We start from the raw sequence: 12,940 nt of genomic DNA on the forward strand, positions 1-12,940 counted from the left end.
CCGCCGCGCCCATTAAGCGCGCGGCGCGGCCCCGCCGCAGCCAATCAGAGCGCGGATCGCGGCCGGGCCGCGCCGCGCCGCCCGGTCCGCGCCTTTGCGGCGGCACCGCCCGGGACGGGACGCGCCGCGACGGGACGGGACGCGCTCCGCACCTCCCGGTACCGCGGCCGCGCTCCGTGCTCCCCCACAACCAAGCGGGGAACCCCCGCGAGGCTCAAGGTGAGCGTTTTGCTTAATCAACCCCCCCCCCCCCCCCCCCCCCCCCCGGAATCCCGCGCTGAGGCGGGCGAGAGGGAGCCCTTCGGGCTGCGCCGCGCACGGAGAACCCCGGTGATCGGTAACGGGTGAAGCGCTGCAGGCCGTCCCAACGCGGGACTTCCGCCGCGGCGGCGGAAGCGGCGGGCCCGGGCGGCGCGGGGCGCGGCGCGGGGCGGGGCCGCGCTCAGTGCGGGGCGGCGGCGGCGGCGGGACGGGACGGACCCGGCGGCGGCGGGACGGGACGGACCGGACGGGACGGGACGGGACGGGACGGAGCCGCGATGGAGAAGCCGCGGCGGGCCGTGGTGGTGACGGGTACGGGGCGGTGAGCGGGGAAATGGCGGGGTTGCTGGGGGCGGTGTGAGGGAGCCCTCCCTGAGGGGAGGCAGAGCGGGGCTCTGGGGTGTGCGTGGGGGACCCCTGCTCTGTGGTGGGGAGCGGGTCTGGGGGTCTTTATCCTGACCGGGGGAAGGTGTGAGACCCCTCCCCGAAGTGATGGGGGGCTTGGAGGGGTCGTTTCTCCGTGAGGAGGAATTTGGGGGACAGGGGCGATTTTGGGGACCCCTTCACCACAGGGGGCAGTCGGGGATCTCTTCCCTGAGATCGTGAGGGGATAAGTGGGGGACCCCTTCCCTGAGGTGAGAAGGGGGTCTGCTGTCCCGTCAGGGGGGGACAGAGGGAATGGGGAGTGGAGCTGTCCCCTCAGGGGGCTGTTCTGGGGGGCTGTTTTTGGGGGGCTGTTTCGGGGGGCTGTCCCCTCGGGAGGCTGTTCTGGGGGGCTGTTTAGGGGGCTGTCCCCTCGGGGGGCTGTTCTGGGGGGCTGTTTTTGGGGGGCTGTTTCGGGGGGCTGTCCCCTCGGGAGGCTGTTCTGGGGGGCTGTTTAGGGGGCTGTCCCCTCGGGGGGCTGTTCTGGGGGGCTGTTTTGGGGGGCTGTCCCCTCCGGGGGCTGTTTCAGGGGCTGTCCCCTGTGTAGGGTGATAAACGGGGTGCAGGGCAGAGTCTGGGGGGCTGTGGGTCAGGGGTGTCAGAGCCGGGGGGGTACAGAGGTGAGGGGATTTCCTGACCCTCATCCAGCCAGGGTCCCCTTTTTCCGCGCGTGACCCCATCCCAAAGCTCTGCTCTTCGCCAAAAGAAGGGAACCCAGCCTCCCGAGGAGCAGGAAAACCAATTTGGGGCGCAGGGAGAGGGGGAATCACCCCAGAGCGCCCCACCTAAAGCCCCCAGGGTGTGGGGGCTGCTCCCCAGAGCTGCCCCGAGGCGCGGCAGAAGCGCCGGGGGGAGGAAAGAGCGGAGGCAGCGAGAGGCCCCGGCGCTGTCAGCCCCTTCCCGGGGTACAAAGGCAGCTCGGGGTGATTTGTGGGTGAGGCCGCCCTGTGACAAATGGGGAACTCGCCCAAACTATTCAGGTCTCCCCCCGGCAGCTGAAGTTGAGGCTGTTTGAATAGCAGAGCGGCCGCGATCGCGGGCAAGAAGTGCCTTTTTCCAGGAGCAGGTGGCAAGCCCTGCCTCTCCCAGCCCCAAATCCAGCGTGGAGCGGCGGTGACTAAACAGAAAACTTGCGTCAGGAGACGTTCTGCTGCTCGCAAGGCTCCTCCACGCTGGTTTTTTTTTTTTAAATTTCAGGGAAGTCTGCTTGCAAAAGGCAGCGGTTGCCTTGTCAGCTCTGCCCCTGTTTGAGGGGGCCGTGGATGTCAGGTGGAATTCCGTCCGGGGCTGGGCTCGGTGTCGTGTTCCCAGTGGGTTCCCAGCCTGGGCTGGCCGAGGATAAGCGTTATTTGTGCACAATTTCTTTTTTAGAACTCGTTAAGGAGATAATCCCATCAGCATCCCCTGCAGCTGGTTCTGCTGCTAATGAGCCTGGATGTGCTCCGTGGGGTCGGGTGCTGCCCACAAAGTTCCTTCTGTTCCCAGCCAGGGATAACGCGAGGGCTCTGGGCAGGAGATGAGTCAGGGCAGCGATAACCCCAGCTGTGTTTGTGCCACTTGGATGTGGAATTTGGAGCGAGGCAATCCTGCCCTGTGCCTGGGCACCTGTAGAATTTCAGCCTTTCCGTGGCTGAGTTGTTAAAATAATGGATTTCGTTTCTTTTATAGGATTGTCACGCCGTGTTTAGGAATTCAGCTTAGCAGGTCTCGGTGTTTTCTTCCAGAGAGTCGTGTGGGACTTGCAGGAACAGCTGGGAAGGCATTAATTTGCCTCCTTCCCCTGTCATGGTTTGTCTCACACCCCTGCAGTTCTGCTCACAGGAAAACACCCCCAACATTTTGGATTTTGTGGGAATATTTATTTTGGCGAGCCGGGTTGAGATCCACGGGCGTGGACGAGCCCACGCTTGGGAAATTCCTCCTGAGCAGCATCACCTCAGCCTGCCTGGGGAGGAGGGCAAATCCCACATTTCCATTAAGGTGTCATCTGATATTTGTGGTCCCTCTCGGATCCTTTCAGGGGCTGGGCAGAATTTATGGCTCCTAATTGCACGAGGCTCGGAGGGCAAGGCTGACATTTTAAATTAAAGCGTATCGACGTTACGCCCAGATAAATTGCCCAACCTTTGTGTGCTTGCTCAGGGAAAAAAAAAAAAAAAAAAGAAAAAAAAAAGATGTTATGGATTACCAGTTAACTCCAAAGTTATTCATTAGGAATTTCGAGGTGCTGAAGGAAGTGGTTTTGATAACGCCTTGGTAGCCTTTGCTGGGCTGTGGGTGGGTTGTCAACAGCTCTGTTTATTTCCTTGGGAGGTGTAATTAATGCTAACGAAGATCTTGGAGAAGACCCTGAGTGGAGAAGGAACATTTGAGGCAGGCTTGTGGAAGCATCTGCTGTGGGCTGAAGCAATCAGGAATAGAAAATCCAATCATGATTCTAATTCTGTGACAAGTTAGCTGGTAATAATGAATTTTCCTAACCTGGGCAGGAAGGAAAATTCTTCTCCCCAGTCAAAAACCAAGTTTCTTTTCAAGCAAGTTGTTGTTTTCCTTCGCTGTACAAGGCTGGAGTTGAAATATTTCAGTGCAGGAGTCTTGTTTGATACTCAGGTGTAAAGAAATAAGGATTGACAGGTAGAAGTGGAGGGATTTTTTTTCCCAGGAAAGCTCAAACCTCTTTGCAACTTGAAGTTGAGTCAAATCTGTGAATTTTTCTTCTCTTGCAGGGTTTGGGCCGTTTGGAGAACACGCTGTGAACGCCAGCTGGATTGCAGTTCAGGTAACCCCTGAATTTTCCTCTTAGGAGGTGTCAAAATCGAGGACAAATCCCCACAAAATTGGGCTTTCAGCTCTTTCTGTCACTTACAGCTTCTTCTGGAGCTCTCTGCAGAGATCCAGATGGTCAGCTGGATAATGTTTGATTCCCTGCTCAGAGAACAATCCCTTAGCTGGTGGAGTTTAATGAGATTGAGTTAATGTAGCTGAGGCAAGTAAGGAATTCCCAGCTTTGGATGCTTTTAAGTGGGGCAGGGAGCTTGGAATCTTCCCCTGCCCTGGGGGATTCCAAACAAACAAACCAGCTGAGCAGCCCAGAGGAATCTGGATGTTTTTCTCTCAGTTCTGGCTCGAAGCTGGGCCAGTTGGTTCACCTTTAAACTGAACCTCATCCCTGAGAGGAGCCTCCCAGCTGGAGCTTTTGTGGAGTTGTGTGAGTGGCAGGAGTCTGGTTCCCAGGCAGAGCTGCCCCTTTTCTCCCCCCTGGATCCCCCCTTCTCTGCTTGGGAGAGTTTCTGGGGAGGTGCTTGTCCTGCCTGCTCAGGAAAATCAGCTTTATGCCACTTGTAGCTCTGTATCTGCATGGGCACAGCCCTAAAATTCTGGAATATCCTGGGAGGGAATCATCCAATCCAAGCCCTGGCATGCACAGGACACCCCAAAACCCCTCCCTGTGCCCAGGAGTTCATCTGAGAGAGGCTGGCATCCCTCAAATGAGGCAAAAAGAGGGAATTAAGCTCTTTTCGATGGAATTAAAGGGGTTTTTTTTGCTGTAAAAACCCTTTTTACAGGGATGGTGCTGCCACATTACCCCACTTCTTCCTTCTTTGTCACTTCTGGATGGGGTTTGTGGCAAAGCTCCTGGGAATTCCATGGTACCTTTTAGTACAGTTGCCCAGGGAATTAAATCTATTTTTCTCCCCACCACGTCTCTTTCCCCTTCAGAGCCCTGAGATTAATATCTTCCTTCAAATGCTTTTAAATTAAATCACAAACTCTAATCAATTACAGCCAACTAATGTCCAGCTGCCTGATGTGTTGGCTGCTGGGAGAAGACAAAACCTTTGCCTCCAAGAGCTTTTTGGGGATGGATAGATTTAAGTTTGGGTCAGTTTGGAGGAAAATGCAGGTTGTGGATGGTGGAAAAACCAGGACATTGCTAAAAGTCAGAAGTGAGGCTGAGTGATTTGGTTTGTTCTTGCTGGTGTGATGTCAGCTGTTGTAAATAGCTGCTTTTATTTTAGAGGAGACAGACAAAAGGCTGTTTTTGGAGCAGGAGGAGTGGTGGGTGTTGAGATGTTGCTTGAAAAAAAAAAATAAACAAACCTAAAGAGAAGCAGCTCGGGGCACTGGTGGCTGCTCAGCTGTGTGGCTGATGGATGAAGTCATCCCCTCCATTTAAAATCCATTTTTAGGGGCTTGGGGGATGACAGGACTCAGAGTTGGGGGTGTTTTGGGTGGATAAATTCAGAATTGGGGATGTTTGGAGTGGCTAAACTAAGAATTGGGGATGTTTTGAGTAGATAAATTCAGAATTGGGGGTGTTTTGAGTGGCTGAATCTCAGAATTTGGGTGTTTTGACTGTCTAAACTCAGAATTTGGGATGTTTTGAGTAGATAAATTCAGAATTGGGGGTGTTTTGACTGTCTAAACTCAGAATTGGGGATGTTTTGAGTGTCTAAACTCCAATTTGGGGATGTTCTGAGTGGATTTGGGATATTTTGGGTGTCTAAGCTCGGAACTGGTGATGTTTTAAGTGGCTAAACTTAAATTGGGGCTGTTTTGAGTGACTAAACTCAAAATTTGGGATGTTTTGGGTGTCTAAACTCAGATTTGGGATGTTCTGAGTGTCTAAACTCATATTTGGGGCTGTCTTGATTGTCTAAACTCAGATTTGGGGATGTTCTGAGTGGATTTGGGATGTTTTGAGTATGTTTTGAGTGGATTTGGGGCTGTTTTGAGTACAAACTGGAGGCGCGCTGGAGGCTCCGGGCCCGGATTATTGTGAGTGAAAACATCAGCTCGGAGGCAGCGGGGAGGATTTGCCTTTCCTTGCCCTGTCTCAGCCCCCAGAGGCCCAGACAAAAAAGGAACAGCATGTCTTTGAGGCTGGCCGAGGTGGGCATTGTGCGAGTTTCAGACGGGGACTTCATGGAGCGGGGTGGACACAAAGGCGTGTCTGAGTTCCCGAATCCCAGACGGTGTGATCTGCATTTTAATAGAAGAAAAATCAATTAAACAATCTTTCTAAATCCTTCCTAGCTCTAGGGCTGAGCTAGTTCTGGTTTATTACATCTTTTATTGTGCTGCATCCCGAGGATAAAATTCCCTTTTTTTTTTATCCCTTTCACTCCCCCTGGTTTTATTTGGGTTCTCCCACAGAACACGGACACGGGGTGAGTTTTCCCTGGAAGTGCAGTGAATTTCTGTCTGGTTTTGCAGCTGACTGATTTTTACACATGGCTACCTTAAATAGTGGCAGCAGCAATCTAATAATGCTGCCCAAGTGAAAAGTCTCAAAATTTCACCCCAAAAAAGCTCCCCAATGAAATGTTTGGGTTTTTACTCACTGGGAGGATAGCTGTCCTATAAAATCAGCAGGAAGAAAAACTCCTTTCTGCTTTATTTTAAGGCTCCCAGCAAAACCACTCCATGTTGATTTGGATTTACTGTTTTGAGTTTTTATCATTTTAATCTTTCAGTTCAGGATTTATTTTTTTTCCCACGGGTGCAACTTTTGCTGGGGAGGTTCTTCCAAGAAGAAATCACTGAAATGAGCTTTTCTCCTCTCGTTTTCTGCCCTCCCTGCTGTGACTTAGGTGTGGACACAGGTGTGACCTGTGGACTGTGAAGCTGCTGGGCTCCTTCATCCCCCCAGAGTGCTGAGGAGGAGGAGGAGCGAGGTCAGAGTGCATTTTGACATTAGGAAGGACAATTGCTGTCAGGGTGTCTAGACAGACCTGATAAGGATATTAGAGGCTGACAAAGAGCAGCATTGTGGAGGGGTCAGGGAATCGGTCACACATGTTCTGTGGGCTCTGCTTGTCAGGTGGACAGGGCTGGGGGGAGAAGTTGTTCAGGGAGGGGGGGAAGCTTACAAACATCTTCATTATGGAGCGCTGGCCTTGCTTAAAAGAAAAGTTGTGGCTTGGTAAAGTTAAGGTTTAAGTGCTTGGAGGATTCTCTTTTCATCCAGCAAAACTTGCCACCATCAAATCCATCCCCAGGAGCTGTTCCCTTCCCATCCCCACCATCAAATCCATCTTCAGGATCTTTTTCACTCCATCCCCACCATCAAATCCATCTTCAGGATCTTTTTCACTCCATCCCCACCATCAAATCCATCCCCAGGAACTGTTTCACTCCATCCCCACCATCAAATCCATCTTCAGGATCTTTTTCCTTCCCCACCATCAAATCCATCCCCAGGAGCTGTTCCATTCCCACCCCATCACCTTCAATCCATCTTCAGGATCTTTTTCACTCCATCCCCACCATCAAATCCATCCCCAGGAGCTGTTCCCTTCCCAATCCCCACCATCAAATCCATCTTCAGGATCTTTTTCCTTCCCCACCATCAAATCCATCCCCAGGGGCTGTTCCAAATCCCCACCATCAAATCCAACTCCAGGAACTTTCTCCCTTCCCAACCCCCACCATCAAATCCATCTTCAGGATCTTTTTGCTTCCCCACCACCAAATCCAACCCCAGGAACTGTTTCCTTCCCCATCCCAGCCATCAAATCCATCTTCAGGATCTTTTTCCTTCCCCACCATCAAATCCATCCCCAGGAGCTGTTCCCTTCCCAGCCCTTCACCTTCAGGAGCATCACTCTCATCAGCATTAACCCTCCTAAAAAGTGTTTCTTCTCCTCCTGAAGAGGCTGGCTGGTGTTGGAACACTCTCATCTGTACACTCCTCTCCTTTGCTGAGGCTCCAGGTGAGGTTTTGAAGGCACATTTGTGCAGAGGAGCTGTGATGAACCTTCCCTTCCCTCCCTCTGTGCTAATGAATGTCTGAGTGTGCCAGACACTAATCAATACACGGGGCTTTAATATCAGCCTTGCCCTGGGAGCCAGAGCCTGTGATTTATCATCGTTGCTCATATCTGCTGCTCTGTGAAAGTGTCACTTTGGCCTTTCTGGGTGTTTTAGCTGTCCTAAATCTTGTTACATCCCTGTGGTTTGGCTGTACAAGTGGGAAAGGTGTTTTTTTCCTCGGTAGAAAACCACTCATGCTGATAAAAACACAGAAAAACGATGGCAAGACACTGCTCACATTTCATGGGGGAGGCCTCAAACCTCAACTTGTCTTCTCCTTTCAAGTGTCTTTAATTTTTAATTTTTAACCTGGGGGAATACGAGGTTGGAGAGTGAAAACAGCTGATCTGCAAGGAGGAAAACAAAACCTGAGAATTGCTTCAAAGAGCAGCTCGTGGCTCTGGTGATCAAACCAAACCTGGAACAGAGACAAATTCAGGAATATTTGGAAATGTCCTTTGATAGTTTGATGGCTTTTACCTGTTCCTACCTCAGTTCCATCAGAACAGCAATTTTGGATATTTGCTGACAAGAGGAAGCTTGGTCCAGGTTGGATGCTGCAGAAATTCCTTACACATGATGGCCAAGGTCTCTTCTCCCACTGGAAAATGCTTCCTGCTGTCACCTGGCTCCAAGGTTCAGGCTCAGCTGATGGTTTTTTTAAAAAACCTTTTTTTCCCAGAGGCTTCAGACCTTGTGGGTGTTTCCTTGAGTTGTGGGAAGTTTGGGGTTGATGGCTCTGAGAGGAACCAAAGCCTTACTGGTGGGACTGGAGAGAAGGGAGAACCTGGGTGTAGGGGGAACTCCCAGTTTTGGGATCAAACAGTGCTTTCCTGTCAGAAATACTGGGGAGAAAAACACCCCTTTCCTCTGGTTTTAAAGTCTTTGCAAGGTATTTAACTGCCACTTTGTGTTTTAAAAGGTTTGAAGGAAATTGGCTCCGTTTATTGCCAGGATATTTGGGATGTTTTCATGTCAGAGAGGCAGAAATAATTTACTGGGTTAGTTGAATCACCAGTGCTGTCACCCAGCCCTGAGAGCCCTTTATCTGGAAATAAATGTGAAATTACTCTCCAGGCCAGGGTGATGGATAAAATCCCTGCAGTGCCACCTTCTCCACTCTGTCACTCCTTGGAAGAAGTAGGGATTGTGCCTGTCTCCCTCTATAAATACCAGAGCCAAGCTTTCCCTGGCAGCGTGGGTGTTGCTGATAACTGTTGTCAGTTAAATGTTGATTTCTTTGTCACACACACATCAGAGCCACGCAAACGGTTCTGTGGGTGAAACTTCACCCAGGTGGAGAGATGCCTTTGTTGTTGCCATTGTGGGTTTGGGGTTTTTTTTCACTGCTGTAAACTCAGTGCAGGTGCAGTTTATGGGGTTACACAACCTGCTGTAAATTTGTGTTAGTTCCCCACTCTGCCATCAAACCTTCCAGGAGTAAATCCTCTGCTCATGTCCTGTCTGACCATCTTGGTTTTGCTTTGCTGGTGTTTTTTAGGAGCTGGAGAAGCTGGGGCTGAGGGATGACGTGGATCTGCATGTCTATGAGGTCCCTGTTGAGTACCAGACCGTGCAGAGGCTCATTCCTGCCTTGTGGAAGAAGCACAGTCCCCAAGTGAGTGAGTGAAGGGGGGATCAAAAAACCACCCAGCAAAACCTCCATGTGAAGTCTCCTTTTTTATGTATTCCCTCAGCCTGGTCATCCCTGGCTGGGTCTTTTCCTCTTTCGTGGTGAGAAAATGGGAATTGCTGGGATTTTCCAGCTCGGAGTGCTCCAGTGGCTGTGAAGGGGCCACTGCCAAGGGCTGTCTAGACAGCTCGTGGTTTGTCTGTGCCACCTGAGCTCCTGCAGCAGCTGTGGAGGTGCCAAGGCTCCTTTTTACCCTGATGGAATCACAGTTCAGGTCAGGAGGGGGTGAAATGGCAATTGTGCTGTGCTGAACCCACGATGGAAACACCTCGTTCCTCTGTAACACCTCCCTGGCTCACTGGGGCTGGAACCATGCAATCCCAGAGTGGTTTGGGGTGGGGAGGACCCTAAAATCCTACCACAGGATCGTTCAGGCTGGAAAATGATCAAAAATCACGTCCAGCCTTGGGCTGATGCCACGTGCAGAACCTAACCCCAGAGGATTCCACGATTCCTGTTGAGATGTCCCCAGGCTTCCAGTCCCCAGGGTGGCTCCAGGAGAGCTGGACTGGGAGCTTGGATAAGGGAGAGGAGTGGCAGGCAGGTGTCCCCACGTGGAAGGATCCTGTGGGGTCCCTCTTGGTTTCTCTGGGTCTGGATTGAAGGCACTTGAGACATTATTTCATGTTTGGACTCAAATGTTTATCATTTCTTACCAGTAAAACAGTCTCACAACCATGAGTCCAGCAGCTCTTCATTAGAAGGCCCAAATGGCCAACAATCTCTTGTCACAAGGTCTGTTAAGACTAAACCATGCAATTAAGAGCTGACACCTGGATTGTTTCCCCTTTTAACCCAAAAACTCATCCCAAAGAGCCCCAATGCAGATTTTTCTGCCCAATTACAAAATGCCACCCAAAGCCATGAAGAAGGAGGAGGAAGAAGAAGCCCAGGACAGCACCCTGTGCCCTCCATCTTGCTCCCATCCCCACTAAAAACCCCAAAACCTGAATTTCTCACAGGTGATCCACCTGCACCACTCTCTGTAATCTGTTTCATGTGGTTGATGCTTTGTGTGAGGAGACACGAATCCTGACTCCATGTTTCAGAAGGCTGATTTATTATATTATGATAAATATTATATTAAAATGCTGTATTAAAACTATACTAAAAAAATAGAAATAAAAAATTCATCAGAAGGCTGGAGAGAACAGGAATGGAAGGATAACAAATCTTGTGACTCGCAGAGAGTCTGAGCCAGAGAGTGTGATTGGCCATTAATTAGAAGCAGCCAACATGCACCAGTCCCAGATTTACCTGTTGCATTCCACAGCAGCAGATAGTTAATTGTTTGCATTTCTTTTCTGAGGCTTCTCAGCTAGAATAAGAGAAAATCTTACGAAAAAAGGATTTTTCATAAAATATCATGACTACAATTTCACACTTTTGTGGATTCTGGTCCACCTTGAAGTTTAGGAGCCTTTCTCCATGAGTGAGGGTCACAGTCAGACTCCCTGGGGTCAGGACACCCCGGAGCAGACAGAGGAACATTCCCAGAGGATCCCACAGGACCAGCAGCATCCAACCCCCCCTCTCCCCACAGCTGGTGGTGCACGTGGGGGTGTCGGGCATGGCCACCACTGTCACCCTGGAGAAGTGTGGCCACAACGTGGGCTACAAGGGGCTGGACAACTGCCGCTTCTGCCCGGGCTCGCAGTGCTGCGTGGAGGGGGGCCCCGAGTGCATCGACTCCATCATCGACATGGACGCCGTCTGCAGGAGGGTCTCTGCCCTGGGGCTGGATGTCACTGTCACCATCTCCAAGGACGCTGGCAGGTAGGGTATTGGGTTTTAGGAGCCCTCCAAAGGGAACCTAATCCACCCAAGGATAGCTTGGCTGTTACCTTTGGATGTGAAGAATGGGCAGGATGGCTTCTGCTGCAGTGTTTGAAACAAAAAGGTTTAATAAAAGGCAAAACAATAAACAGAAAATCCGAGCCAGGTACAGAGGTCTGCTCCTGCTAGAAAACACCTTCACAAAAGCCTCGTGGTCCTTTTGTTCTCTCCTTTTCTACCTTATGCCCCAGGCAGGACTTTTTGGCTCCTATCCCATGAGGTGACCCCAAGGTTTTAGGGAAGCCTCTGGGGCCCTATGAGGTGGCTTTTCACCTGATCGTTGGCAGAAACTTCTGGGCTTCTTTCCTTTTTTGAGGGACAAAGGCTAGCTTTGCCACTCTGTCATTGGGGGCATTCGCCTACACTCCTTCAGTAGGGGCTGAGCTCCTGGGGTGAGCTGGATGCTTTGTGGGGTGCTCCTGGGGAGATGGGAGTGTTGGCTCTGTGTTTCAGGAGGCTGGGTTGGTATGTTGTGGTGTGTGTTATGTTGAAATGGTGCATTAAAACTGTGCTAAAAGAATAGAGAGGAAAGGATTCAGGAGGCTGGTTTGGTGTATTGTGGTGGGTGTTATGTTGAAATGGTGCATAAAAACTGTGCTAAAAGGATAGAGAGGAAAGGATACAGGAGGCTGGTTTGGGGTATTGTGGTGTGTGTTATGTTGAAATGGTGCATTAAAACTGTACTAAAAGAATAGAGGGAAAAGGATTCAGGAGGCTGGTTTGGTGTATTGTGGTGTGTGTTTTGTTGAAATGATGCATTAAAACTATGATGCATTAAAACTGTACTAAAAGAATAGAGAGGAAAGGATTTTGGTGAATAATCTCTGGTTTTGTGTTCCAGGTACCTCTGTGACTTCACCTACTACACCTCCTTGTACCAGAGCCGTGGCAGGTCAGCATTTGTCCATGTGCCCCCTCTGGGAAAACCTTACTCTGCAGAACAGCTGGGCCGGGCCCTGCAGGCCATCATAGAGGAAATGCTGGATTTTTTGGAGCATTCTGAAGACAAAATCAATTGTCAACATGAACACTGAGCAGCCTGGCCAGGAGCTCTCCTAGTATTGCACTTCCAGAATTTTCCCTGCTCTGCTGAAGTATTGGGGAAAAAAAACAAAACAAAACAAAACAAGCAACAGTTCCAGACCCAGAATTGGAGACTTAAAAAAAAAAAAAAAAAAAAAAAAAAAAGGAAAATTCTACAAATTCTTCTTAGGAAATAACTTTTTTATTGTTGTTGAATCTGTGAGTATCAGCCTGAGCAACAAAGGATTCAGAATCTCTTCTCTAGAGCAGCTGCAGCTCCTGGCTCCTCCTGAGGGCTTTGTGCTGGAGCTCCCAGGGGATGGATCCTCACCTCACCTGGACTCAGCCTCCAGTGCAGGGCATTGCTCACCCAGCCCTCCCATGGGCACTTCTGGGGTGGAAAGGTTTGCTTTCAGTTGGGTTTGGGTTTGTTTGCCCCCCCTCTGACCCAGATTCGGGGTGATGCTGTGCAGGGGCAGCTGGGGAGGTGTGGGCTTGGCTTGGAGAGCAGAGTTGGGTGCTCTGAGGAGCCTGAAACTGCTTTGCTGCAATGGAAAATGATTTTGGGCACTGATTGCTCACCTCTAGCTGCAGTGGAAGGGATGTGCCTGGGGTTCCTTTTGGAACCCAAATCCAGCTGGATTATTTTTATTTTTGGATCCTAAATCTTTCCAAATCTCTTTTTCCTGCCTCCCTCTTGGCCCCCTCCCTTCCTCAAGGGCCTGCTGTACCAAACACCTCGGTTCAAATGTGTCCCAAACCCATCTCTGGTGGTGCAGAGCTCTGCTGAGGGCCACTTTCCCCAGGGGAGGTCTTCACCCCGCTGCTCCACGCTGTTTTTAAGGTGAAGGTTCAGTCATTTCTCATTTCCTCAGCTGCAAATCCCCC

General features: G+C 50.7%; 1 protein-coding gene across 3 annotated transcripts; it reads left to right on the top strand.

Annotated features, from left to right (window-relative positions):
- Window positions 1-6: 6 nt before the first annotated feature.
- PGPEP1 (pyroglutamyl-peptidase I) lies at window positions 7-12,225 on the top strand. 3 transcript variants are annotated; one of them, XM_039702443.1, is made up of 5 exons: window positions 7-219; window positions 3,411-3,463; window positions 9,002-9,118; window positions 10,737-10,969; window positions 11,871-12,225. In XM_039702443.1, the coding sequence occupies exons 4-5, from the start codon at window positions 10,764-10,766 to the stop codon at window positions 12,061-12,063; spliced, it is 399 nt and encodes a 132-aa protein (XP_039558377.1). In that variant the 5' UTR covers window positions 7-219; window positions 3,411-3,463; window positions 9,002-9,118; window positions 10,737-10,763; the 3' UTR covers window positions 12,064-12,225. The 3 variants fall into 3 exon arrangements, with proteins under 3 accessions (XP_039558377.1, XP_039558375.1, XP_039558376.1); XM_039702441.1 differs by lacking the exon at window positions 7-219 and adding an exon at window positions 488-573; XM_039702442.1 differs by lacking the exons at window positions 7-219; window positions 3,411-3,463 and having other exon boundaries at window positions 9,002-9,122.
- Window positions 12,226-12,940: the final 715 nt, after the last annotated feature.

The sequence above is a fragment of the Passer montanus genome, unplaced genomic scaffold (genome assembly GCF_014805655.1).
Source record: "Passer montanus isolate IOZ18808 unplaced genomic scaffold, ASM1480565v1 scaffold156, whole genome shotgun sequence".
Lineage (NCBI taxonomy): Eukaryota > Metazoa > Chordata > Aves > Passeriformes > Passeridae > Passer > Passer montanus.